At 43.4% G+C, this 26,665-nt stretch overlaps 1 protein-coding gene across 2 annotated transcripts; it reads right to left on the bottom strand.

The window, feature by feature from the left end:
* Positions 1 to 1,823: 1,823 nt before the first annotated feature.
* On the bottom strand, positions 1,824 to 20,153 carry LOC134536765 (protein FAM114A2). Of its 2 annotated transcripts, none has more exons than XM_063376677.1 (8): positions 19,507 to 20,153; positions 17,831 to 18,035; positions 14,051 to 14,286; positions 10,775 to 10,880; positions 7,817 to 8,064; positions 4,600 to 4,790; positions 3,176 to 3,305; positions 1,824 to 1,983 (listed from the first exon to the last, which is right to left on the bottom strand). In XM_063376677.1, the coding sequence occupies exons 1-8, from the start codon at positions 20,140 to 20,142 to the stop codon at positions 1,906 to 1,908; spliced, it is 1,830 nt and encodes a 609-aa protein (XP_063232747.1). In that variant the 5' UTR covers positions 20,143 to 20,153; the 3' UTR covers positions 1,824 to 1,905. The 2 variants fall into 2 exon arrangements, with proteins under 2 accessions (XP_063232747.1, XP_063232746.1); XM_063376676.1 differs by having other exon boundaries at positions 14,051 to 14,289.
* Between the last annotated feature and the right edge of the window lie 6,512 nt (positions 20,154 to 26,665).

Consider the following 26,665-nt stretch of genomic DNA (forward strand, 5'->3'; position numbering starts at 1 on the left):
AATGGTTCACATCCTATCTAACTCAACGATATCAACAAGTAGCCATAACGGATCAAGACAACGGTGAAATATTCTCGGAAGTAGGTGTAAACAAATGTGGTGTCCCACAAGGGTCTATTCTTGGTCCATTGCTTTTTATCTTGTATATAAATGACTTGCCTTGTTATATAGCTGATAAAGCTAATGCAGTTCTCTTTGCTGATGATACCAGCATACTTTTCACTCAAGCTAACCATCAGACTTAACTAACAATATACATGAAACGCTTCGCAACTTAAAAATATGGTTCGAAGCAAACAAATTAACATTAAATCTAGAAAAAACAGCATTTCTTAAATTTAACACAAGCTACGTGCAGAATAATGACTTGCAAGTTAATTACGGAGTTACAGTCATAAAGGGATGCATGAATACCAAATTCTTAGGTCTTCATTTAGATAGTTGTTTGAATGGGAACACACACATACACAACATTATACCTAAACTAAATGCAGCCTGCTTTTCATTACGTACTTTGGCTCATTATATGAACCTAGAGTCACTTAAGCAAGTATACTATGCATACTTTCATTCAATAATGTCATTTGGTATAATTTTCTGGGCACAATCTTCCCATAGCAAGCACATTTTCATTATACAGAAGAGAGTCATCAGAATTATGACGGGAGCAAAAAAACTGGACTCTTGCAGACCATTATTCAAAAAACTTAACATTCTTACTTTTCCTTCACAATATATATATTCTACAATTAAATTTGTAGTAAAGAATTTTGACTACTTTTTAAAAAGCTCAGATGTGCACACATACAATACCAGAAATAGAAATGACCTCCACTTGCCACTTAACAGACTCAAGCTAAGTCAGAAGGGTGCAATTTTCTCAGGCATAAAACTATTTAATAAGTTACCTGAGAGTCTGAAAGAGCTAAGCAAACAAAATAATAAAAAATTCCAGAAGAACCTTAAAATATTTCTTTTATCTCAGACATTCTATACAGTGGATGAATTTCTCACATACTAACTGTTTGACATTTTATTCTACTTCTTGTAATACAATAACTTTTATCTCACATTTGATATTTAGTATTGTATAATATAATAAGAAGATCCACTATTAAAAAATTAATAAATCTGTCAAATATAATAAAGTCTCAAGCTAAATGTATATGTGAAATGGTGTCTAAATATGTAATCAAATACTATACATACTTTTGTTATTCTTTTGTACATAGATTACTGTATTTATGTATTGCTGTGGGTTTATGTGTAAGCGCTGATCTTAGATATGTTATTTTTTAATGTATATAAAACTGACATGTTCCATATCCCAGAACTCCAGCAGTTTGTAAGGGGTCTACGGAATGAAATGAATAAATAAAAAAAAATAAAATAAAAAAAAATGTGTTGATGATCACAACCTCTGAGGGTCCATTCATTAAGGTGGGGAAAAAAACAAAATTGTCATAAAACTTTATGCAATCTGAAATATTGTTGAGGGGCAGGGGAGAGGGGGGGAGAACACACATTGGATATGGATCCTTGTCTAAGTTTCATCTTGCACATGCCTACTAGGTATACATGACAGTACATGAACACAAAATGTTGGTTCTTGACCAATATCAAATTTGGATTCTCTAAAAATGAAATACAATTATAGAGCTTAATACTGGAAAAAAATTTCTGGATAAAAGTACACTTAAATATATTATAAAAAAAATATTGTCAATAGTAACTTATTTAACGTTCATGAAGTAATGCTAAAGTGCTTCAAAGATGGTGTTGGAATGTATAAGGGCTGGACAGAGTGTGCAAATTCGGAAACATACGTTACATAATATGTATTACGACATAGGCACGAGATACGTACAACGGTTACACAACACATCCCGTGAAAATGGCGACGGTTCACTCTTCAAGAGCCACTTGCAGTACAGGAACGAGCAAACGCAAAGCCTCTTCCATGTACGAACTACTGTTGTTCGCCTGGAAAAAAAAAAAGCCAATTACTAGTTTATATAAAAAAAATTTATCAAAAATATAACATGTTTTTTAGCTTTAAGAAGTTACATTACTGCGATCACATCACTGGGTGCACTGTGTGAGTAAAACTGCACAGTAGTGTTAAGTTTTTTTTGTACCTTGAACATTTAGTTTAATCTATTGAATTCACCGACATGCGAGAATGCACTTCAAACATCCGATTCACCCAAAATTGAAAGTGTTTGCGGAAAGGCATTTCACACACTATTCAAATACTTCAACTGTTTTAGGCAGTATATTTTAGCAAGCAAAAATTAACTTTTTATGAAAACATTTTTCTGTAAGGGGTGGATACAGGAATAGTTTTTCGGGGTGGATTTTGGACAAAAAAAAAGGAAGCGAGTCTTTCACTACTTACCAGAGATGTGTAATATATAATATATATATATATGTTGCAAATACACTTATAATAAAAAAACTTGGACACAAAATTTAACATAGTATTCATCAAAATAATGCAGAGCAAGATAAATATTTGCAAATAGTGTTCAACTACAGTTCCTGATGCTAATTACACGTAGTTCTCGCACCCGCAGCTAAAATTTGCTGCCAGAGCAGCTACGTTAATTATTGAACCAAAATTTTAAACTATATATAATGAAAAGACTCCGATAAAAGTGAAAAAGAATTGGAAAATACTAAACCCAAATTTGACAAATTTTATTAAAATACTGCCCGTATTGTTAAAATCCATTAAACAGATAATACTAAAAGGTTTTCCTTTAGTCTTTAGGAACTTTGGTTCTCGACATCCGCCACAGATAGGAGCACCATGGTTGCACATTTCCGTTCCATCACTCCCACCAAATGCCGTACACAGAGAGTTAAGATGTTACACAAAAAATTAAAATTTGAACACGTATATTCAAAAAACTTACATTACTATTGATATGTGCCTACAGAAGTAGCCATAGGCAACGCAACTTTAAACACGGTTGGAATTGCAGGTGTTGTAACAGCACACATTGCATCTCCCAAAATAACATACTGCTTTCACTGATATCTAGCAAATTTTTTCATACTTTCTGGAGGGGGGTTGGGGCAGGTAGGAGGTGAATTATGACTATATATTGAAATTATTAAGGGGTATGAGTAATTCTCAACAAAATGCCTCCCATCGAGGCAACAGTCTCACCTCAAGAAAGACGTTGGTGATGAGGTTGTTGACCTCGTCTGGAGACAGCGAGTTAGCAGGACACTTGCTGAGGTGCTCCGAGAAACTCGTAGCAGTCAGGTTGAGCGCGGAAGTCACTGCACTTGTGATCCTGCAAAGCAAGAACTGTCAAGAGTTCCAGGGAAACTTGACGAGCGGGGCACCGATCACACAGCGCACTTGAGAGCAGCACAAACATGTGTGAGAATGGGCATCCGGTTTGTGGAAGCATAGCTATGCAACGATACCCATGGAATAGAAAAACAAGCAGAAGCGCTAAGACAGTAATTATCTAGGGGAGAGAAAAAAAATAATACAAAATTGCACTTTTTACTTCTTGTCATTTTTTCTGATCATTCTGTAAAAATGTTAAGCTGTAATTGTATTATTTCACTACCTGCGGCAGAATAATTTACATAACATGTTCATTAAAGGATATGATTTCTGTTATGTTGAATATTTGATGTAACTGCATATTGTGAGCGGTTTTGCATTTCAAAATATGGTGATGGTTTGATTTCATTAGTATACATTTCCAAGGTTAGATTTATGCACGTGTTGCTGATAATTGAGGGGGGAGGGGGGGAATGGTCTTTTGGGTGAGGCCAGTTACATTAATAAAACAAGTTTGGTACATAATACGTAATTAATGTAGCTACGTAATTAATGTAGCTAACCTAACCAAACCATTGAAACTGTATATTACCAGTGAACCACTTGAAACACAGCAATTCCGTTTTGCAAAATAACTAGAAAATATGTCATGAAGTAAAAAGAAATGTTGTTTGGATTTTTTATTTCCTTTTTTCAGATGTGCTCCTCAGATGAGACTACCAGCGGGACTTCCATATAATCCACCCTATAGTAACCAAATGATACTTATATCATGGAATTAAGTACCATTTTATCAAAACTTAACTCAAATCATAAAAAAAAAAAGTAATCCTTCAATGTTTGAAATTCAAGGGAATGTCATTTCCAGACAAAAATTGTACCAAAATGCATGTATCAGAAAAAATTAATTTAATTTGTTATGTTGTGCATTTATATTTAGTTCAATTTTAAACCATAGAAGCTTGCTAATTTATTTTAATTATACTGAATGTATCTGTTTTAGACCAATTTATTAAAAATAATTTTTATTTTTTTAGATAAGTTGGAAAGAAGCAAACAATTAGAAAATTCCAACAAATGCAAAAAAAATTCTCCCATACTGGTAAATATATCAAATAATGAAAGTAGGTATAATTGGCCTATCAATAAGTATATCAATCCGTATAGAATTATGGGAGACCAGGTTCTATTATTGGAAATGACCAAATTTATAATACTATTGTAACAGCCCACGGCTTCAACAACACGATGAGGAAATAACAGGGTGCCGATGCTACGTCGGAGACACTCACTGCACGAAGAGCCGGGCCTCCCCGGCGGGGTCGCGGCCCTGCTGCACCAAGAGCAGCTCCGCCGCCTTGTGGAACTGCTCCACAGACTCCGCCGTGAGCCGCGCCAGGCCCTCGATGGCCCGCCGGTGCACCTCCCGGGCACCCGCCCCGCGGCCGGCCCCGTCCAGCCACGCCGCCGTCTCGCCCCACGTCTGCACATGCCAGCACCAGTCAGGGTCGCGTTTCAGTTCCAGAGGCACTACCACATGTATATTTCGTACAAGTTGTTCATTTTCAAGAACTTAAGCTACAGAATCAATAAGAATAATCTTTGGCTTTTTTAAATCACTAGCGTACAAAAATCAATAAGAAATGTAATTGGTTATCACCAACAGGAGATTTCGGTGAATTTGTTATTATTTTTTTATGAATCCTGTTTAATCATACAAAGATAGCGTATCACTGAAAACATGACACAAAAATTATTTTATGATACTTATTTCCACCAAAACTGTGTCATTTTGACTGACAGATGATAGATTCGGAACGATAAAAATTAATCTGCAAGTACTTTTTTTTTGAAAAAATGTACCAAAGTCTTGATGCAAAAATGAGTTATTAATAACAGTTAAGAGAAAAAATAAATTGACAAAAAAAAATGTATATATATTTTCCCAGTCTACTTAGTACATACATTTTTGAAAAAAACTTCATGCTGAATATAATACTTTCATTAAATAATTTATTAAATGTTAAAATTTTGTGATTTGGGTAAAATTTTGATTAAAAATGCTGATTCATTTCATGACAGTATTTGCATTTCAGTGCTTTATGGTGTTTCAACTTATATTTCAGTGTTATATGGTGTATTGACACACTTTTCGGTGTTATCGCCATTCACCATGTGATCTTGTCCCTAGATATCACACATGGATTATTTATTATTTCTTCATAACCCTTATGTTTTTGATGTGACGTCTAATAAATCGATGAACGCCGACTGCAGGCACGAGAAAGTGTCCCGTTATGATCATTGTACGCTTGCGCCGCATCTATCTCTCTTCCACTAGATTGGAACAACCATCGATTTGACTTTTTCGAGGCACATTAAACTTGAAACACTCACATTCGTTTCCTACTTTTCCTATCATCGTCCTATCCTTAACAGAACAACACAGATTGGAAGAAGTTAAATAGCAAACATGTATAAAAGTTATAGTTGAAATAATCTCTTCGTTAAAGTAATAAACTTATTTGAAATAATGAGTGCAAATAAAAGTAACTTTATCAATTAAATTGTAGATTTCATTTCACTCCTTCTTTGTATCCATACAAAATAGAGATAATTCAATAAAAATGATTCAATTTTATTCATAAAAGTATGCAATCATTTCATCTAGAGCTGGGCCGATGCCGATCCCCGATCGTAATAATCGGCCGATTTTGTTAATTTTGCCGATCATAATGATCGGCAAAACGTAGCCGATTATTTGAGCCGATCATTGGTCTCCTACTGCAAACTTATAACATTGAATAATTACCTATACCTAACAACTTTCCATGATTGTTTACGGTACTTTTCGGGAAGAAAATTTGATTATTCATCGAAAAATAATAGGATTTAATAATTTAAAACTAACCACACACGAAAAAAATATACCAATAAAGTAAACAAATACCGTAAGTTTTATAAACATTGAACAGTTACATACCTAAGTATCAATTTCCACGTATATTTACGGTACTTTCGGTAAAATAATTTTCCATTATACTATTCGCAAAGTCATTTATCATTTACGAACCGAAAACTATGTATTTGTTTACCATCCATGGTTAATATTACCGGAATGGCGAATGGCGACTGTTGTTTAGGTTGGTTATGTGACGCCAGAGATTACGAGTGACGCGCGTCGCGCGACGGAATTCGTACGGATTAATGGCGCTAGTAGTTTTGTGGTTAGTAAACAACTTCTCTTCGGGAATTCATCTATTTAGTTTTTTCTCGCTAAATATGGCCTATTGAAAGTTTTGTTTAGCGAAATTAATATTCTTATCCTGTTTAGCGGGAAATAGAGCTTAACTTTCTTTTGTATAAAAACCTGGTTGATGAAGAGTTTTGTTTCCCACAGTAGAACCTCGTTACTCCGTGACGCGCTAATACGGGAATCGGATAATCCGGGACGATTTAAAAGTGCAGAAAAAAAAGAGAAGCTAAAATTGTCAGCGCTTAAAATTAACGTCACGCGGGCCGGCGGCCGGCAAACAATGCAAGCCATCGCGTGGGCCGCCAAAATCTGCAACGCTGTTTGTACCGACCCTTTGTGTCGCCCCCCCCCCCCCCCCCCCCTTTCAACTGTCACATTTGTCACTCTTTAAACTTGAGGGAGATGTCCTGACTTCTGCTTCCGGTCTCCCGTTTGTTCGAATGTTGTTTCACGTGCTGCTGAGTTACTTTCCGCCCGCCAACGCACGGCAGGCGCCTGGCGAGTGACGTGTCTGTCTGGCATTCGGCTGTTCGAAGTGGCGGAGGGGGTTGGGGAGCTACCCAAAATTTATGTGTACAAGGTCAGCACGATCTTATCTTTCTCTCTTCGGCTGCTGTAAATGACAGTGAACTAATGGCTAGGCAGTGCCGTATTTTTTTAAGCCGAGACAACAATTCGAAGGCGGCCCTTACCGTTAACCGATTATCCGGGCTTATTATTATTTTTTTTTTTTACAGAATTTCAATTATCCCGGCATCGGCGGGTCCCAATGAACACGAATAATGGGGAGTTTACTATTTTTATCCATCTGCTGCCAAGGCGCAGTAAGCCTCGGGAGATGTTACGTCACATGACCTTGGCCTTAACCCAGCTGCACGCTGGTGTCTGAGAAGCTTGACAAGACCTTCCGGGCTTACCTGTATAATCGCTAGTCCGTGAAATTTATGTCGTGATTTTTAAGTAATCATGTCAATGAAAAGTAGTTTTGTCTGGGAATACTTCACCGTTTATAGTGATCCGTCAAAAGCAACGTGTAATCAGAGGTACTTGAAAGGCTCTAATCGGCTCAGAAGATCGGCAAGATCGGCAGCAGATGATCGGCATCGGCATGATCGGCAAAATAGGTGATCGGCCCAGCTCTAATTTCATCAATGTTTTGTTATGACGTCACGTTATCGTCCGTGAACCAACTTTACAGACAACCAATTTTTTTTCCTTCAGCCTATCTGACGGCCTGTGCGTGTGGGGACTACCTTGAGGATCCTGTCGGCGAGGAAGGGCACCGGCAGGGCGGCGGCGGCGGCGGCCAGGCGGGCCTGCCAGTCCTCGTCGGGCTCCTCGGGCTGCTCGTCGCAGTCGGGCAGGAGGCACAGCCCCTGGACTCGCTGGCCGGCGGCCTGCAGAGCAGCCAGGCGGGGCCCCGTCGCCCCCAGCAGCGCCGCCTGCCGCCGCAGCTCGCACTGCCTCGACAGCATCTCCAGGGCCTCCAGGTGCACCAGCCCTGCGCCCACGGGCGTCGCAAGGATACATTTATTTTTGGGGGGGGACTGCAATTGATTTAGTTGTTGAGGAATATACATCCCCCTGGAGGAAACTGAGCAGCGGGGTGGGGGGGGGGGAGGTCCGGGGATCCTCCCCCGGGAGAATTTGCGGTTTGAAGGTGCAAAAAAGGTGGTTTTCAGGCATTTTTCTTTCCTAAATATTCTACGTAATTATAGTTGGTTGCAATATATAACTTATTTTTTAATAAAAAAAATCTATTTTCAGAGCACAAATTTGTAAAAACACAGTGCTCACATTACCACGATTGGACTAAATGCACCATACGGGTTGTATCACAGAAATAATTTTTTTTAATATAACTACGAAGCTAAATATATTATTGGAGGGGATGAAATTGAAAACTTTTATTATTGGGGGGGGGGGGGGGGAGAGACGTGTGTCACCCCCCCCCCCCCACCCCCCCGGTTGCGACGCCCATGCCTGCACCGGAATCAACACACCATCACATCTGAAACATTTATTATGGATACTCGCCATTGCTGGCCGTACATCAAAGCAAAACTACAAGAATAGGTAAATACACAAATTATTCCTTTCGGCACAGCCTACAGGCGTGGGTAGATTCCGAAGTACCTATTTCTTCTGGATGCGTTCTGGAAAATATTTTACAAATTTCTGGAACATGTTAAGAACTTAATGCTCGTAACATCCTCTATGTTCCCCAATAATCCAAAATTATTGATGCCATATCTTCCCGTATTTCATGCAATGAAAATCTTTCGAATGTTTTTTTTTTTTTAACTCAATTCACCCAGAATTCAATAGTTAAGAAAGAATTTCATGCTATGCTCACTAAGGTAGTTACAACATTTTTTTTAAACTATTTTCCATCCCTTGCACTAATATGTGGCTACAGAAAAATTCGCTTTTGACCAATTTCAGAAGGTTTAAAAAAATTACTTCGAATTTGATAGTGTAAGAAGTAAATAAGATTGACTTTTTTTAACAGCTGTTTTTATGGTAATAGTTCATCTCACAAAAAAATTTTTTTGCTTAATGTTTAAGATAATATTTTGATTTTTACATTAAACAATAATGGATTTAATAGTGTGACTACTAAAGGAACTATGATTTTTTTTTAACCCTCATTTTTTCCATCCCTTGCAGTAATGGTTGGTTATGTAAAAATTTACTTTAAGCAATAGTTTTGGATAATATTTATAAAGTATAAAATAAATAAGAATGGACTGGGGCAGTAAAATTAACATCATGCTAAATGAATTCCAGCAATCTGAAGATGTGCTAAGTGAGGGATTGGTATATTTACACGCTGAGGGACTGCCTTTGTGTATGGGTCACATGTTTACACTTTTTGGCATAAAAACTTAACATTTACATGGTAACGTTCCTCCCTCGAATATGGATTGAACCACATAGTATTTGTTTTTGGTAGGATTGTGCAAATATAAGGTGAGTATTTGTGTACTCCATCTCAGCTTATTAGTGTGTTAATTATAAGTAAAACACTCGCACAAATTCAAAACTGGCATAAAATGTGAGACCCAAATGCGGATGAATAGTCACAACAGTATGCAGTGTGAGGAAAGTATTGTTACCAGGCGGCCAGAGATGGCTGGAGCGGCACACGGGCTGTGCTTATCTCTGGGGAAATGGACCCCTCAATGGTAGGCCTCTTCCTGTCCCGAGGAGTCCAGGTGCCTCTATGTCTCGCCTGGAGAGCAGAGTCGCGTGAAGTGGTGTGACTATGACGCCACTGTTCTTGCAGGTTCGAATGTTAAGTGGAAAGGACCTTGATGACACTACACTTTGGAGGACTACGATACCTTTCCGTGGGTAACGCCGGCAGGTATATAACATGATGCTGACCTGCGGGGAGAGAGAGGCTGTTGGCGACACTGATGAGAAAGAGTGACTGGGCTATACCAAAAAATTCCTCTGAGCAATCTGCAGTGAAGTGAAGACCGTGAGTGACTCCTTAATGAGCGATAGCCGATAGCGGGTGGCAAGGGACGGGCTTCATGTGTGAATATCAGAGCATCAGGGACGGTATCATGACGTGGCAGACAAGTGAGTAGTGTGAAGCAGTGTGTAGCCACTGAAGAGACGAGCTCCAATGGAGAGAGTAAATAGTGGTCTTATGAACGTGTGATAAATTTGTAGAAGTAATTTACAGGGTTGTAATATGGGAAAAAATGTACATAGTAGATAATAAATAAACTCTACAACATATAACTGGACCTATATTCCCATCCTGCAACAGTAGTTATGATTTACGAAAGTTGCTACCCGTACAGTGTACGAGTGATGAATTATAGATTGTACACTCATATATTCTAATGAGAACCAACCTGAAAAAGTTGAATTAATTAATTAATTGAGGCTAATGTCTCATCAACATAGAGATCACTAGAAATGGTGAGTCATGTTGAAGCTAAACTCACTACAGACAACTGCTTAATCAAGAACTTGGGGGACAAGTGTTTGTGTGGACAGGTCTTTGGCTCCCACCAAGGCAATCAGGGTTTGAGCCCCAGCACGGACAATTCCAAACGTTATGCAACCAAGGAACATGGCAGATGTTGCAGTGAGCCGGTAGATTTTCCCCCTGCCCATTCGTTCCATTAAGGCCCTATTCTCATGTCAATGGGGCGTTGAGTTTCACACTCTCTGCACCACACACTACACACCTTGGTAGTCGTCGAACAGCGTTTCGAAGTGGGCCTTCCTGGCCTGCTGCCGCTCGTCCCGCTGGGAGTCCTCCGCCTCGGCCCTCTGCTTGGCTTCTCTCAGCACCTGCACAGTTCGTGACACTCCCCCAATGATGTGCTCGTGGTTCGTGAAGGTGCTCCCGTCACACTACACTGAAAGGTTTCTGATGCGACATTCTGCCACCTGGCACTGAACCAGCCACTCACCTTGAGATTGGCCAGAGTGTTGCAGTAGTGCACTGCTGGGTTTCCCATTCGTTACGAGATTATCAATAACACTGTCGGTTTCCATTTTAGTACAGCAGTGTTTCCTGTTTAACATCCGGTTAAATTTCATTTTCGGTGTTCTCGTTAAAACTATGATGATGTTCAATAATCCAGCAAAATCTCTTATCCAGCAGGTCATGACCGTTCCATACATATTGAAAACCTTTTACTGTACATAGTCAATTTAATTTCGCAATTTATTTTTTCACCCGATTCAAGCAAAACAACTGACACGCAGCTTATTGCTACGGACAATATTATACAGTAAATTGCAATAAAACCGAAATAACACCGAAAAGAACGTCAATACAACATTTAAAATTCAAATGTTAGTTCTTGCACCATAAAGCAACAAAATGCAAGTACTATCATAAAATTTATCAGCATTTTTAATAAAAAATTAAATCAAATTACAAATACGGATAATCAATTTCACAAACTTTTAAATGTCCTTAAGGCCCGCTCTACAATGGCTCGTAAATGGTGATAGATCCAGTAAACAGAGCTGGATCTCCTGGAACCTTTCACTATTGCGTCTGCTGCTTCCACAGTGCACAGAAACTTAACAAATAGCAACCAAAGATATTGTATTTCGAGTTTACAAAAAATTAATTTTAGTAAAACGAAAGTAAGTCATCGGTTTACGTCGGGGTTACGTTCCTGAAAACCGCGACGTAAATAGAAACGACGCAAAATAAGCCATGTTTCATGCCACCGGCCGACCACGGCCCAAGGTCGGCCGGAAGCGCTGGCATACAGACGTGACAACGGCCAATTTTATCAGCAAATTACAACCGACAGCGTGAGAAACAAGTCCAACTAGTACTTCTCAGCTTTATAGAATGGTTATTTAACCAGCTGCTTTATTACCTTTATTGATTGAAATATAAAAACAGATATATAGTCGTTTGGAAGACATCTTATGAAGAAAAAATCATAAATTGCAGTGAGCTGATACTGTAGTCCTACTAAAAACGCATTTAATCACGATAAAGTTAACAACGGCACGTTTAAAACTCCGGCCAACTCAATGATATCATAGCGACTGAAGTGTAGAGCTGTAGCAAACCGTAAGTATTCGTTACTGAGTAACGGGTGCGGCATCTAGTAACGAGTAACGAAACGTTACACACGAATGCATTTCGTTACTCGCATTTTTCGTAAGTTTTACGCATGCGCGCGCTTATTCGTTACAAAGAACGATGTTTGTTTATTAAGAAAAGTATAATTTGGAAATTCGTCGTCCAAGTTTTTTACTGTTTATTAAAGGTATTGTGTGTGTAGACAAAGTTTGAGATTGGAACAGAAACAAGGTAAGAAAGTATTTTTTACAAATTATAAATATGTATGTTTTTGTTTTTTATTATCGCGTATTTTCACGTTTTTTGTTCTTATCTAAAAAGAGATATTATAATAAAGCTGCTCTAATGAGATTTTATTGTTTCTTGGTTAACAAAAGCTGTTAATTATCAAATACTTTTAATTGTTTATATTCGATTTATTATTATTTACGCGACGTCATACTGTACGCGTACAAAATACGACTCGATTCGTTGCTGTTACATAACATAGCATGTTATGCGGTATCAGAAGTAACGAGTAACGATACGAAAGTAACGAGTACTAATTGTTATAGTAACGAATACATACGGGTACACTTTTTTTAGTTACTTTTACACCTCTACTGAAGTGCCAAGGAGTTGAACGAAAAGGGGTAGGAGAAAATGCTGTGTCGTTGCGGGAAGTAGATAACACTTCTACGTGCGAGATAGTATTGCATCACAGCGCGGAGAGCAGCGGAGAGCAGGAAGCGTCTCTCATGATGTATGATAAGATAAGGCGGTGAACGTGTAGCTTACGCTACATAGCATAAATTAACTACCGAAGGAAACAAAGAATTATAAACGAATTATATACGGTTTTTTGGTTAAAATAAAGATTTACGGTCATTGTAAACGACGTTATTGTGAATCGGCGACAACTTAAATTGAAACATGAGTACTCAAACATTAGCGACGTTAATCCGAAACGACGTAAATCGGTACGACGTAAATAGAGGACTTACTGTATGTTTCGAGAACGTAGCACGGGCAGAATTTTCATAAATAAAATAAAAAATTTACAAAGTAATAACAGAACACTAGATATTCATGTACTTGAAACCATTTTTAACATATTTAGAACATCAAAAAACATGGCTGCCACCACAGCCAAATACTCTGATTCTATTGGTCGCACGGAGCGATGCAAACAGAGGAGCTCAGCATTGCCGAGCTCATCTGTAGAGGTCCATCTCCGTTTGCTGTTCCGGGAGATTTGGCTCCATTTCCGTGTCACTGTAGAACAGGCCTAATCCGTTATGTTCGGGAGCATGGCCATGCTGGGTTATCGAATTTTGATATACCGTATAGAGTTTTAGCAGGTACACCAAATGGGAAAATGTGAAATGTAATCCGCTAGAAATCAAGAAACACTAAACTGAAAACCTAAGATAAACTTCAGATTGAACTAAAAATATTGGCAGCGCAGTAATGCGACTCGCGCGTAAGGACAACAGCCAGAATCATCACGAAAAATTCCGACGAGGAGCACCTTTTTTGGTGCCGAACTACAAAATGTGCCGACCCATCGTAGCTGGGTTCCATGGTCCCCGCCTACCTGGGCACACACACGACGCGCAGAGCTTCAGATAAAACCACGCTTTTTTTAAAAACTGCTCAAGATATTCGAGCGGGATCCGTTTACGAAAATAATTCAAGAATATGCTCGTGGAGTATAACATTTTTATAATGTATTTTTAATAGAGTGGAAATGACTAAATTGTGTTTTTCAGAATAATTTTTCGTAATTTTTTAGGCATTAGACGCTCAGTAGAGATTTGCATTACACCTTTATTTTTATTACTCCGCCAGGTGATGCTATGGTTGTGGCTCGGATCTCACAGACGAGGATGTCGCGCTCCAGTTGGTGTGTCGCCCGGGGACTGACCTGAGACAGGACGGTGTGGTCGCCGAACAGCGCCCTCTTCCTCTTGAGGCCCGGGTCGCCCTCCTGCAGCACCTCCATGGTCTTCTTGCCGATGGTCTCCAGGGTGTCCAGCCCCCCGGAGATTACCCGGGCGCCGGTGCTCTCCACCAGCCTCGTGATGGACGACACTCCGGACATGAGCTGCCCCAGCCCGAACACGCCCGAGCCGGCCTCCTGCGACCGCGTCTCTGCGGCTGCTGCTGGCAACGTTACCGCATTGCTAATACCTACTTACATTTCGCACCCTGAGTACAAGACTACCGTAACTCAAAAAATTGAGTTTGTGAGATGTTTTTACCATAAGCAGAGAAAATATCATTATCTAGGCACTGCAAGACTATCGCGATATTATATTTACTTTTACGGGACTTATGGCAAATAATGTAGTGTTGCACTCTGGAAAACATTATATAAGAATATGTGCAAGACTATGCCAAATGAGTTGTGATAGTACTGGACTGATTTTTGAGTTACGATAGTCTCGTACTCAGGGTGCGATTTGTTGGTTTCTCCAACACCATTTAATATGTATTTTGAAGTTGTTTACATTCTGAAAAAAAAAAAATGAATTCTAAACACTAATTATTATGTCACAAAGGAAATTTTTTGTAGCAGTCGGTCATTATCAACGGCAAGGCATTTCACTGATTACGTCCTACTGTCAAATGATAGTTCAAACCACGAAGGTGTCTTTTCGTCACACTTCCTTTGAAGTAAAAAATTGAATGTTCTGAGATAATGCTCTTGATGAATTACACCACAAAATGAATACCCAAAATTCTCATCACAATTTTTCCTTCAAAATAATTTTTTTTTAAGTAGATTTAAAATTTTTTTAAAATTATTTTATACAGTTGTGTTTAAAACATTTTTTAATTTTTTGGATATATCTGGCAACAGAGCACACTGAAACAAAAAGAGCGCTAATAGCAGATATTGTGCATTGGAAAGTGAGAGTGAATGCCCATTAAACTACACACTGCAATCTAAGGATGAAACGCGCTATAGTAATTAACACATCATATACTTCGGTCGTTAGGGACAAGAGAGAAGGGAGTGGAGTGGAGCATCGATGGAATGAATGGGTGCCAGGGGAAAAGGGAATACTCCAAGAAAACCCACAGTATCACAGCAACGTCTTCCACGTTTATTACTTGCCAAAAATCTGTTTATTATTCTGCTGGCAATTGAATCTGAATTGGTTTTGTATGAGAAAATCTTTCTTGTAAAATAGGCTATTCGGGACAAAGAGTACAGGATATGACCATACATATCTGTAATGAAATTTCCCTGACTTTCCATTACCGTGATTACCAAATTCCATGACTAATTATTAAAAATAAACAAACTTTTTTCCAATTTTCCAAAAGAAAAAAAGATAATCCAGCCTCCACCATCCCCACAGCTGGCCTGGTTCACACAGAATGTTTCATATGCCACTTTATAGTGTGTATGACTGTTTACTCAAACACCACATGAAGAAATAAAACACAATGTAAGTGAGCCTTTCAGCTCTTGCCAGAGATGTGTAACATCTGACCTCAGTAACGAGCAAATTCATGTGTTCTCATGTTGCAAAACACACTTAATACGAAACTCAGACACACACAATGTAATGTACACACTATTAAATTAATGCTCAGCATGATAAATATATGCAATTTGTGTTTTTCAACTTAATTTCTGGATGCGAATCGCACGTAGTTTCTGCACCCGCAGCTAGAATTTTCTGCCAGAGCTGCTACGTCTACTGTCAAATCCTTCTATTTGCAGCCCGAGTCTTTAAACTATATAATGAAATGGCTCCAATTAAAGCTAAAAAGACTTGAAAAAATACTGAACCCCAGCTTTGGAACTTGATTTTCAAAAGGAATTTTACCGTAATACTGTCCATCTTGTTAAAATACATTAAATAGTTAATCCTATAAAGTTTCCTTTTGGCTTTGTGAACTTTGGTTCGCACCAGCCTCCATAGATGGCAGCATCGTGGCAACACTTTTCAGTTACATTCACAAAATTACTTCTTCCCAACAAGAGCTAAGACGTTACACATAAAAAACACTTTCACATTCTGAGTGATGGCAGACTGGATCATGGCAATTTCCCCTCAAATTACTTTCACTGGGAATATCCACGACTTTTCCAGGATTTTGAGTGAATTCCCCGACTTTTCGCTAGTTGGACAGAATAACGAGAAAATAAAAAAGGAAGTACCTATTACAAAATACACAACAGAAACCTAAAGTTTTTGTGTGACTGGTGTAATAATGATTTCTAAATATTCAGAGCTGCTGTGTACTTAAAACATGATCTATATTGGCTTTCAAGGTTGAACCATGTGCAAGTGGTCGATTTCACCGATGTTTCGCTGTGCATTTCAGCAGCATCATCAGGGTTGAGAAAAGAACTGCTGTAACGCAGGGTGAAAACGCTGGTGAAATCTACCACATTGACACGGCTCAACCTCGAAAGAAAAGATAGCTCATTAGACAATGGCAACGAGGGCATGGAATCTACCTTAAGTATCTAAATAAGCGTATAGCCTGACAGCTAAAACTGTTTGTAGCATTCAGTCACTATAAACAAATACTAGTTCTGTAGTATTTTTTTATTAATAACAAGACATTAAATAAAATTATGAGGTATACTGAAAAGAGCAAAAAAAAATTGTATTAAATGATTTAAAAAATTGTTCACAGATACAGTTGAAGCCAAGATACGTCTTTCAATTAAGACTCCTTAGCAATAAAAAATAAATACTATCAGATGATGCACTTGATGAAGTACAATAGGAAAACGTCTATCCGAAATTCTCATTCCAAATTTTACTTTACAAAATACAAAGTTTCAGATACATTTAGAAAAAAATTCATTACATTACAAAGTTGTATCTACAACATTTTTACTCTATTATGTACTAGCTGATGCCCGGCAAGTGTTGCAATTCCTCAATCATTTTTTTGTTGTTATTTGTTTGAATTCGGAACACATATACATAGCATCTCTATCTCTAATTCTCTATCCCTCTATCTATCTCTGTGTGTGTTTAATACATATATATAAACACACCTCTCTCTATATTTATATAAATCTACATCTTCTTCTATATATCTCTCCTATATATATCTAACACTATAGCTATAGCTCTATATATGTTAGGTACTGTATAGCAAGGAAAATATTAAAAATCTATGTTTTTACCTAATATATTTTTATTTATTTTATTACATGTCACAGGTGTGACATAGGCATATAAAAAATGTGTATATTTGTATGCAACGAAGGAAAGCCTTGGTCACCACGCCCATCTGGGTTCCATCATTGACTGAATACAGACTTTTTTTGAATTTCGGAGTGGTAACCACCACAGTGTGTGCCCACAAATCTGTAGAAAAATTTCGCTGAGTTTTCTATGACCAAAATTACAAAAGGCAATCCCCATATACGTACTAGTTCAAACAGAACTTTGCTTACGCCATTTTACAGTATTTATGACCACACACTAAAACATCAGTTGGAAAAAAAAAATGTGTTCAAAGTCTGGTTGATGACATTTCCCCCCTCAATCTTCCTTTCACTAAGGAATTTCCATGACTTTCCCCCGACTCATTGACCACTTTCCAGTTCCCTAACTTTCAAGAAGTATGTCAGAGCACTAACTTTCAAGAAGTACGTCAGAGCACTAACTTTCAAGAAGTACGTCAGAGCACTAACTTTCAAGAAGTACGTCAGAGCACTCACGGTGTTGCTCCTCCTGCTCGTGCTGCCCGGCGGCCCGGGACTCCTCGCGGTGCAGCCGCGCCAGCTCCTCCGGGTCGGGCGCCCCGATCCCAGCCTCCAGCACCGTGCTCAGGCCCTGGGACACCTGCGAGGTGAGGCTGGCCACGCCCTCCGTCGCCGAGGACAGCAGCGACGACACCCCCCACCCTCCCCAGCCGCCCCACCCCTGGAACCACACCACTCACATCTCAGAGTTCGTACCCTCTTGCGCAATCAAAAATTAAGGCGATTTTACGGACCCCTCTACTTCATCGCCTTTACCACAATCAAGAGGTCTAACAACTATTTGTTATATCACAAAATCCCTCACGAAAATGACAATTGTAAATAGTTGATGCAAAATAATAATTTTTTTTTTGGTTAGTTCATTTCTAACACATAAGCTCTTAATTTGATCACTAAACACTTTACTTAATAAGGTGAGATACAAAATATAAAAAAAAATTAATTAAAAAGGTTTTGCATACATAAAATCTAATTACGTGGCCCAAAATTCACCAACTGTACTCAACATGCACAAAGCATTTTTTTTGCTGCCATAGGATATATAGTCAATAGGAAATTTTTTTTACGATAAAGTCATTTAAAAAATTGCATGATTTAGTCATTACGAAAATGAAAGAAGACAGCATCCCACACTTTTAGTTATACAGAGTTGTGGTGCATTATTTGGCTGTTGGACAAAAAAACTTAATTTTCGATTATTTTATTAATTTTTAGTTCATTCAATGATAAAAGCAGGTTGTTTTTTTTTTAAGTTTTTTAAACTATAAGTGTATTCCAAGAATTTTTAAAATTTAAAATACACTGACAATTACAGTGAGAGGGAGAAGTGGAGAAAGTTGTGCTGGATAGGTATGATGTCAGAATGCTGGTAAGGGTCTAGACTAAAGTGAAGGAAGACACCGAAGGAAAAGGTGTACATCACACTGGTAATGAACATACACCCACCCAAGTTGCAATAGGCTGCTGCAAAGCAGAATCCATACACCCAGGTGTCCAAGGGGGAAAACTTGAGAAGATGCAAGAAAAAGCAGCTAAGTGTGCATAGAGAAGTGGTGAAGACTGGGTTGGGGGGGGGGGGGGGGGAGACAGAGGCATGTGACAGTATGTGAAGCAGGGAGACACCACATAGGAGAGTTGAAAAGGTAATTCCAGGAAAGTTCAAAATGTGAGAAGGATAAAATGTTAGGAAAATAAAAATTGCTGACAGTTAACAGCTGGTGAGTGGAAAAGAAAAATTAGGTGAAGAATGAAGAGTGTGTGTTAGCAACGGATGTGGGACAGCTCAGAGGGAGGATTAAGAAGGACAAATCAAAGGGGTAAAAGTTACGTATTGCATATCCAAGCCTATCCCTTGATCCCAATGGCATTAACCTGATTAAATTGATTCTGTGGTACACTATTGCTGTTTTAATTTAGTACATCCTTGTTTCAACAAAAATTTTGATGTAATAATGAATATCCAGGATCTTTCACATACTAAATTAAAACAACAAACATAATGTACCACAGGATCAATCATTCAGGATCATGCCATCAGGATCAAAGGATAAACTTGGATATGTGATATGGAACAATTACCATCAAAGCCCACCAGGGTGCTGCTAACATGCCCTTTAAATGGGCCTCAATACCTTTTCATTTTCGGATGAAGTATCTTCGGTCTTTTCCAAAACCTCACTTATGTTTTCGGCTGCAGAAATATTAGCGGGGCTGCCCCCACCGTGTTGTGGACCATGTGTTTCACTGGCTGCACAACCGTCATGACTGGGTGGTGTGCCTCTCTTGTTACTATAATCTGTGGCTGCTAGCTTTTCAACATTACATTCCGCTGCGTCACCTCGCGGTGGAGCAGTCACAGTTCCGGATCGGTCGCTAGCTGGAACAATCTTTGTACCGAGTTTCTTAACTCCAGTAGACTTGGACTGCTTGGTCTTCGTTTGCCTTGACTTGACGTCCCTTTTTTCTTGAGTATCAATCGGCTGACGATCACGGTCATCTGCTACTTCCAACCCTCCAACACCTGCCGTCAATACATCACTCTCCTCAACAGCTGCATTTTTTGTTGTTCCTAACCTATCAACTTCAGCATCTGTTGTCGGTGCTACATCACAGCCACTTGAGGTAAGAGTTGAACTGCAGCTACTACTGCTCGCATCGCTTCTTCCGATTGCAGAAGTTCCTTGAGTGGGTCTATCAACTGACAGTGTTTTTGAATCTTCAACATCTTCGTCTGCACTTTCAAAATCGTCACTCTCAGACGTAGCCATGTTTACTAATACCAGATACCATAGAGTATATTAAGTACTAGACACAGTATTGTCATAGACTAACATTTGGCAGTTTGTACTACTCAAAGGATGTAGAGCTGACTTTGTTTTACTCAACCAGATTAGGTGTAGAATAGTAGTATATCAAGGACAATGACGTCCCTCGGCTTCGGGTCCCTATTTCCCCATTTACTTGAAATTCCTGTTGTGCCCGTACTGCTCCTGTCGGAGAGGTGTGGGTCCAGGCCAACGTGGCCGAGACCGGGGAATATGGGACCTAGAGGGAGAGTGAGGTGAGGAGGAAGAATGATAGGCAGTTTTTAAGGACCACTCAATGTTAACAGTTCCACGAGCCCCTTTTATTGTAATTCTGAGAGCCTGCCGCGGCCTGGCGGATCCGTCGCGGAGCGAGCGCCCTTCCCACGAAGACCCGGACTCCCGAAGGCCGTCTCGTGCAAACAACTCGTCTCGACACAAACTAGAAATCCTCCCACGTAAAAAAGTTCCCGATTGAAAGTTGCCTCACAGAGGCGCGTGACACGTGCGCGGTTCTTTACGTAATGGACTCGTAACAACGACGAAGGTTCGGAGGGTCGTAACTACTGACGCCGCCGTCAGTGCTCCCTCTGAGAGCACAGGCCGTTATGTGTCCTCAACACCTGATCAGTGCCGGGCCTCGAACGCGCCCGTGCGTGCAACATAGTGCAGTGCCCCGAACGGCGTGACGTCAGTCACGGCCCCCTACGTGTGCAAAGCGCCCGGCCGGGTGTGGCACCGCGCAACTAAATAATTTGTTCATGCATTTGATAAGATAAACAAAAACTAATACTTGTAAAATAACTAATAATTAATGTTAATTTAATAATCATTTTGTAAACTGGGATCATTCACAAAACTGGCCGAAATCATCTTCCCGCGCTCCGCAGTTTCCCGCGGAATTTTCCCCCTCCCTGGCCCCGGCGGCCAGGGAGGTTAGTCAGTCGCCATCCAGCACTCGCCAGGGCCGGCAGCCCACGCACGGGGAGCTCTCAACTTTCGCGCCAACTTCACCAGTCACTACAATAGATAAATATAGTCAAACCGTTTAATTCAGCTCCCCGGTCGGCCCGAATCGGCCGTTCGAGATTTCGCACGGTCCTTTAATATAATGTGTAGCCCGATACCGGGCTTTTCGTGTGATACGTAATCAATTAGGTGAACCCTCGTGGCACCTGCGCCTCACGCTAGTGAAATCCCATCTCGGGAAATAGTTCTTCGCCCACGCGGGGCGGCACTGCGCCAAACGCGAACCTAAGTGTTAAGACGAGTCATTAACTGGGACGTGCCACGGTCGCGAGTGCGATATCCTGCCGGATTCCACCGCACCCGTACCCAGCGTAACGTGGCCCCAGCCACCACGCGGAGTAGCCGCCATTGTATAACCACCTGTGTGGGACATCCGGGCCTGGTCCGAACCCGGGACTAACCACAGTGACTGTAGTGTAGTGTTTTGTATTAAGTAATTTTGTATGACCAATCGCCCACGCATTTCACGTTGCGTTACGCAGACTTTCATGTAGGTAGGAACAGACTTACCGTTCGCCAGAGCATCCCACTCGCAATTCGCCGGGAACAACCCCTATCAACGTACTTGCCACCGGGTTACCGTGTGGCCGTAACAAGTCCGCCAATAGAGGGTGGCGTGCGTGGAGCTTAGGTCGACGATGAAGCGGCCAGTTACGTGAGCGTGTAACGTGTAAAGTGTGCGACGGAATAAACCAGCTAAAAGTATGTGTGTGTTTTTATTAATAAGGCGTCCCGGGAGGCCATAACAGCCCGGGGAGTCCTTTGTCGACGCGTCTCTGCCTGCAGCCACGAGGCCAGGAACCCCGCCCTTGAGACCAAAATTAATCAAAACATTTCTAATTCACGTAAAATTCAGATCAGGGGCCCTATTCTTGACGCTGCTGGAAGAATTCCGCTAGCGGAATTACTTGATTCCACCAGAGATTTGCTAAACCCTATTCTTGAACACTCGCTAGCGGAATTATGTATCGGAATTACGTCACAAACTACCGGAATTATTCCGCCACCTCGTGAGCTGGCGGAATCACAATTCCGGTAGAGATTTAAACGTTGTTTGTTATTTTAAACCATGATTTGTCCAAAATGGAGTCTCTGGTATGGTTCTGAAATTTTTTTAAATCGTTTGTATGTTTGGTTAGTTTAGGTTAGCTATATTTAAATCTCGTTTAATATGACGCCGTCCCCGTTGCCTAAACTGAATTTACGTAAATTTAAGCTGGTAGGTTAATTTTGAATCTCAAGGGGGGGTTCCTGGCCTCGTGGCGGTAGGCAGGGATGCGGCGACAAAGGACTCCCCGGGCTGTTATGGCCTCCCAGGACGCCTTATTAATGAAACACACGAGTTCTTTTGGTGATTTATTACGTAGCACACTCTACAGGTCACACGTTCACGTGACTGGCCGCTTCACCGTCGACCTAAGCTCCGCGCACCTGAACCTGCTAGGGTCTCTGCGAGAGTACACGGACGTGGCGTGACGTGTGTGGACGATCGGTCCCGCAAATTAATTAAGGAAACACATGACACTAGATTACTGTGGTTAGTCCGCACAGGAGAATGATTTGCTTATTAAAACACGTTACACTGAATTACTGCGATTAGTCCCGCACAGGAGAATGATTTACTTATTAAAACACGTTACACTGAATTACTGCGATTAGTCCCGCACAGGAGAATATGCATGCGCGGATAGTCCGCGGGGTGGCTGGGCCACGTTAAGCTGGGCACGGACACGGTGGAATCGGGAGCGATATCACACACGTGGCCGTGGCACGCCCCAGGTGAATACTCGTCCGAAAGTTCTGGTCGCGTTCGGCGCAGTGCCGCCCTGCGTGGGCAAAGAACTATGTCCCGTGGTGGGACGTTAAAGCGTGAGGCGCAAGTGCCACAACAGGTCACCTAATTGCTTATGTAAAATATAAAAATCCCTGATGGGATACACATATTATTAAAAGACCGCGCGTGGTTGCTAACGGCCGATTTGGGCCGACCGGGGAGCTGATATAAAACGTTTGGACTATAATTACCTATTGCAGTTATATGGTGTTGGTGCGAAAATTGAAGGCTCCCTGTGCGTGGGCTGCCGGCCCGGGCGAGTGCTGGATGGCGACTCACTAACCTCCCTGGCCGCCGGGGCCAGGGAGGGGGGAAATTCCGCGGGAAAACTGCGGAGCGCGGGAAGGTGACTTCGGCCAGTTTTGTGAATTATACCCTTTTAACATATGATCATTTAATTAACATTAATTATTGAATGGTTTAGATTTCTTAGTTTTTGTTTATATTATAAAATGCATGAGAAACAATACCCTTGCGCAGTGCCACACCCGGCCGGGCGCTTTGCACACGTAGGAGGCCGTGACTGACGTCACGCCGTTCGGGGCACTGCACTACGTTGCGCGCGCGGGCGCGTTCGGGGCGCGGCACTTATCAGGTGTTGAGGACACATAACGGCCTGTGCTCTCAGAGGGAGCACTGACGGCGGCGTCAAATGCCCCCCCCCCCCCTCGACGAGGCCGCTATGTGCCTCAACACCTTACACACGGTGGGTCGTAGCACTCTGACGTTGCACTGGTTCGCACACGGGTCTGGCTAGGCAATGAGTATGGCACTGGGGCAAGGTGTGGTCCCTCCAGATGAATATGGGCCCCCCTTGGTGGAGGTTGGGTGTCCCTGGCTGTGTGCCCCCGGTGAGTGCTAACATGGTCCCCAGGAAGTAGTCCCGGAGGTGTGTAGGGGCCTGGCGAGTGCGGCCTAGGCGGCCACGGGGGTCTGGGGGCCCAGTCTCGGGCCGGTGGGTGCGAGTGGGGGCCCCGGCTTCCCGGTTGCGATTTGCCCCCCTGGGGACCTGGTCGCCGGTGACGTGGTCACCTATGTGCGGAGGGGCCCGTCGGTCCCTCTGGGGCCGGGCCATCCCTGTATCGGCCTGTTCGCCTATGTCCCTCGTGTCCCTGTCTGCCCTAGCTTGCGGGCCAGCTGCCCCGCCTCTTTCTCCCCCTGCCGACGGTCCTCCTGTACAGCACGTGGGCTGCACCAGACGCCGCCTTCGGCGCGGATACCTCCTCTCCACTACTTCCTGGTCCCCTGTCTCGGCCTCCGGTTCCTCAATCACTACACGTAATGTCGACGTGCTCAGGTTTAGGTCCAGTGGCCACCACGGCTCATCCTGCTCGTCCGCTTCCGGTACGTAGGCCTCGTCGTCCGGGTGACTCACGATGGGTGCGGTCTCGCCCATGTCGGCGGGGTCAGTAGCGGGGTGGTTACGGGAGTCAGGACACGTCGGGAGGTTGACGTCAGTGGGTACGGCGCCTGGACTCGTCGGGGTGTTGACGTCAGTGGGTACGGCGACTGGACTCGTCGGGATGTTGACGTCAGTGGGTACGGCGACTGGACTCGTCGGGATGTTGACGTCAGTGGGTACGGCGACTGGACTCGTCGGGATGTTGACGTCCGTGGGTGGGGTGGAATCGGGGCCCCCCGTGTGACGCCCCCTCGTCCCGTCGGTCGGTGTGTCGGGGAGGGTGGTTACCAGCCTTAAATCGTCCCGATGTACCTTGGCCGGACGTCCGCTCGGGGTACGCACGGCGTAGGTGGACGGCCCCGTCTTCCACAGCACCTGCCGCGGCGTGGACCACTTCGGGGCCAGTTCTTTGCCCCCGCCGAAAGGTGGTGTTGGCAAACGTATACCCACTGTCCGGGTGTGAGGGGGACAGGGTCGTGCGTGGTGGCGGGTGTCATGCGGGCGAGGAACTGGGCCTGTCTCCCCCGCGCCTGCTCTCGCATGGCCTCGATCTGGGGCCGCAGCTCCTCTCCCCACCAGTCCTCGGTGGCTGTGTTGGCTACTCGGCACTCTCCCGGGAGTGCCAGGTTTTGCCCCTGTACGAGCTCCGCGGGAGAGTGGCCGGTAACGGCGTTGATGCGCCGCCTCAGGCAATACAAGATTTTAGGCAAGTGCACGTCCCACTTAGTGTGGTCATCCCCCAGGCGTAGCCGGAGCTGGGCCTTGATGTCCTGATTTCTCCTCTCCGTAGGGTAGGCGCGAGGATGGTACGTGGGGGTAGTATGGTGGGTGATGCCCCAACGGCGACAGTCCGCCCGCCATTGCTTGCCCATGAATTGGCTGCCGTTGTCCGTCAGGAGGACCTTCGGGAAGCCGTACCGGGAGTAGACCTCCCCCTCCAACAGGTTGGTGATCGTCCGCGCCCGGACGTTCGACGCCGGAAACGCCTCCACCCATCGCGTGAATAGGTCGGTGACTACTACCAGGAAGCGCTTCCCCCTGGGTGTCCTCGGGTACGGGCCCATGACGTCCAACGCCAGCGTGTGGAAGGGTGCCTGGGGCCTGCGGGGCTGTTGTTGTTCTACCCCGTCGGCCCTCCGGGCCTTGCGTTGTTGGCACGGCTGACAGCCCCGGACGTACTCCCGGACGTCTCGCGCTACCCCGGGCCAGTGGAAGGTGTGTCGCAGCGCCTCCTGGGTCTGTTCCGCCCCGGGATGCCCCGCCAGATCGTGATCGTGGTAGAAGTGCAATACCGCCGGACGGGCGGCGGCGGGCACGTATGTGCGCCAGCTCTCCATGTCACCGGGGGCGCGTGTCTGCAGTTCGCCGTCCAGACACCGCTGGAAGGAGCGGTGCCCGGCCGCGCACGCGGCCACGTCGTCGAGCGCCGTCGCGTCCGTCAGCTGTGCGCGACGTACGACCTGGACGAGGCGGGCCAGGTTGTCGGGCTGGGGGAATTCCGGTGTAGCGGGGTGTTGGGTGGCGTACAGGGCGGCTGTCTCCCCCCCCTCGGGCTGTTCATGGGAAGTTCCAGGTGGCGGCAACAACTCCTCCCACGTCCCCTCGTCCTCGAACTCCGTGCACGGGTCGGGATGGCGGGACAACTCGTCTGCCAGTTGATTCTCCCGACCCGGCACGTGTTCTACATGGAAGTCAAAGGTTTGTAAGGTGAGAGCCCACCGGGTGAACTTGGACTTCCGCCCCTGCACCGAATCCAGCCACTTTAGGCACTGGCTGTCGGTCCGCAATGTGAAGGGTCGACCCTCGAGGTGGTGCCGGTAGCGTCCCACGGCCCACACGACCGCCAGACACTCCTGCTCGTTTACGTGGTAGCGGCACGCCGCCGGCCCAAATTTGGAACTGGCGTATTCCACGACGCGCCGCTCCCCGTCGGGACCCAGCTGGTACAGGACCGCGCCCATGCCTTCCTGGCTGGCGTCGGTCTGCAGGTAGATGTGCTCTGCGGGTTGTAGGCGAGCAAGGGTGTGACATTCCCGGAACAGACGCTTGACGGCGTTCAGGGCGTGGTCGGCCTCCGGGGTCCACCGGAACCGGTACTTGGGTGACAGAAGGTCGGTCAGGGGGGCGGTGACGATGGCAAAGTCGGGTATGAAGCTCCTGAGCCAATTGAGCAGCCCCACCAGCTGTTGCAGCTGCTTCCGGGTACGTGGGGGAGTCTTGGA

Source organism: Bacillus rossius, chromosome 11, assembly GCF_032445375.1.
Source record: "Bacillus rossius redtenbacheri isolate Brsri chromosome 11, Brsri_v3, whole genome shotgun sequence".
Taxonomy (NCBI): Eukaryota; Metazoa; Arthropoda; class Insecta; order Phasmatodea; family Bacillidae; genus Bacillus; species Bacillus rossius.

Coding starts and splice junctions, on each gene's coding strand:
- LOC134536765 (XM_063376676.1), bottom strand. CDS start 20,142: ATGGCTACGTCTGAGAGTGACGATTTTGAAAGTGCAGACGAAGATGTT. Junction 18,036..19,506: donor CTTCATCCGAAAATGAAAAG/GTATTGAGGCCC, acceptor GTGTGGTTCCAG/GGGTGGGGCGGCTGGGGAGG. Junction 8,065..10,774: donor GCTGTTCGACGACTACCAAG/GTGTGTAGTGTG, acceptor CCGTGGGCGCAG/GGCTGGTGCACCTGGAGGCC.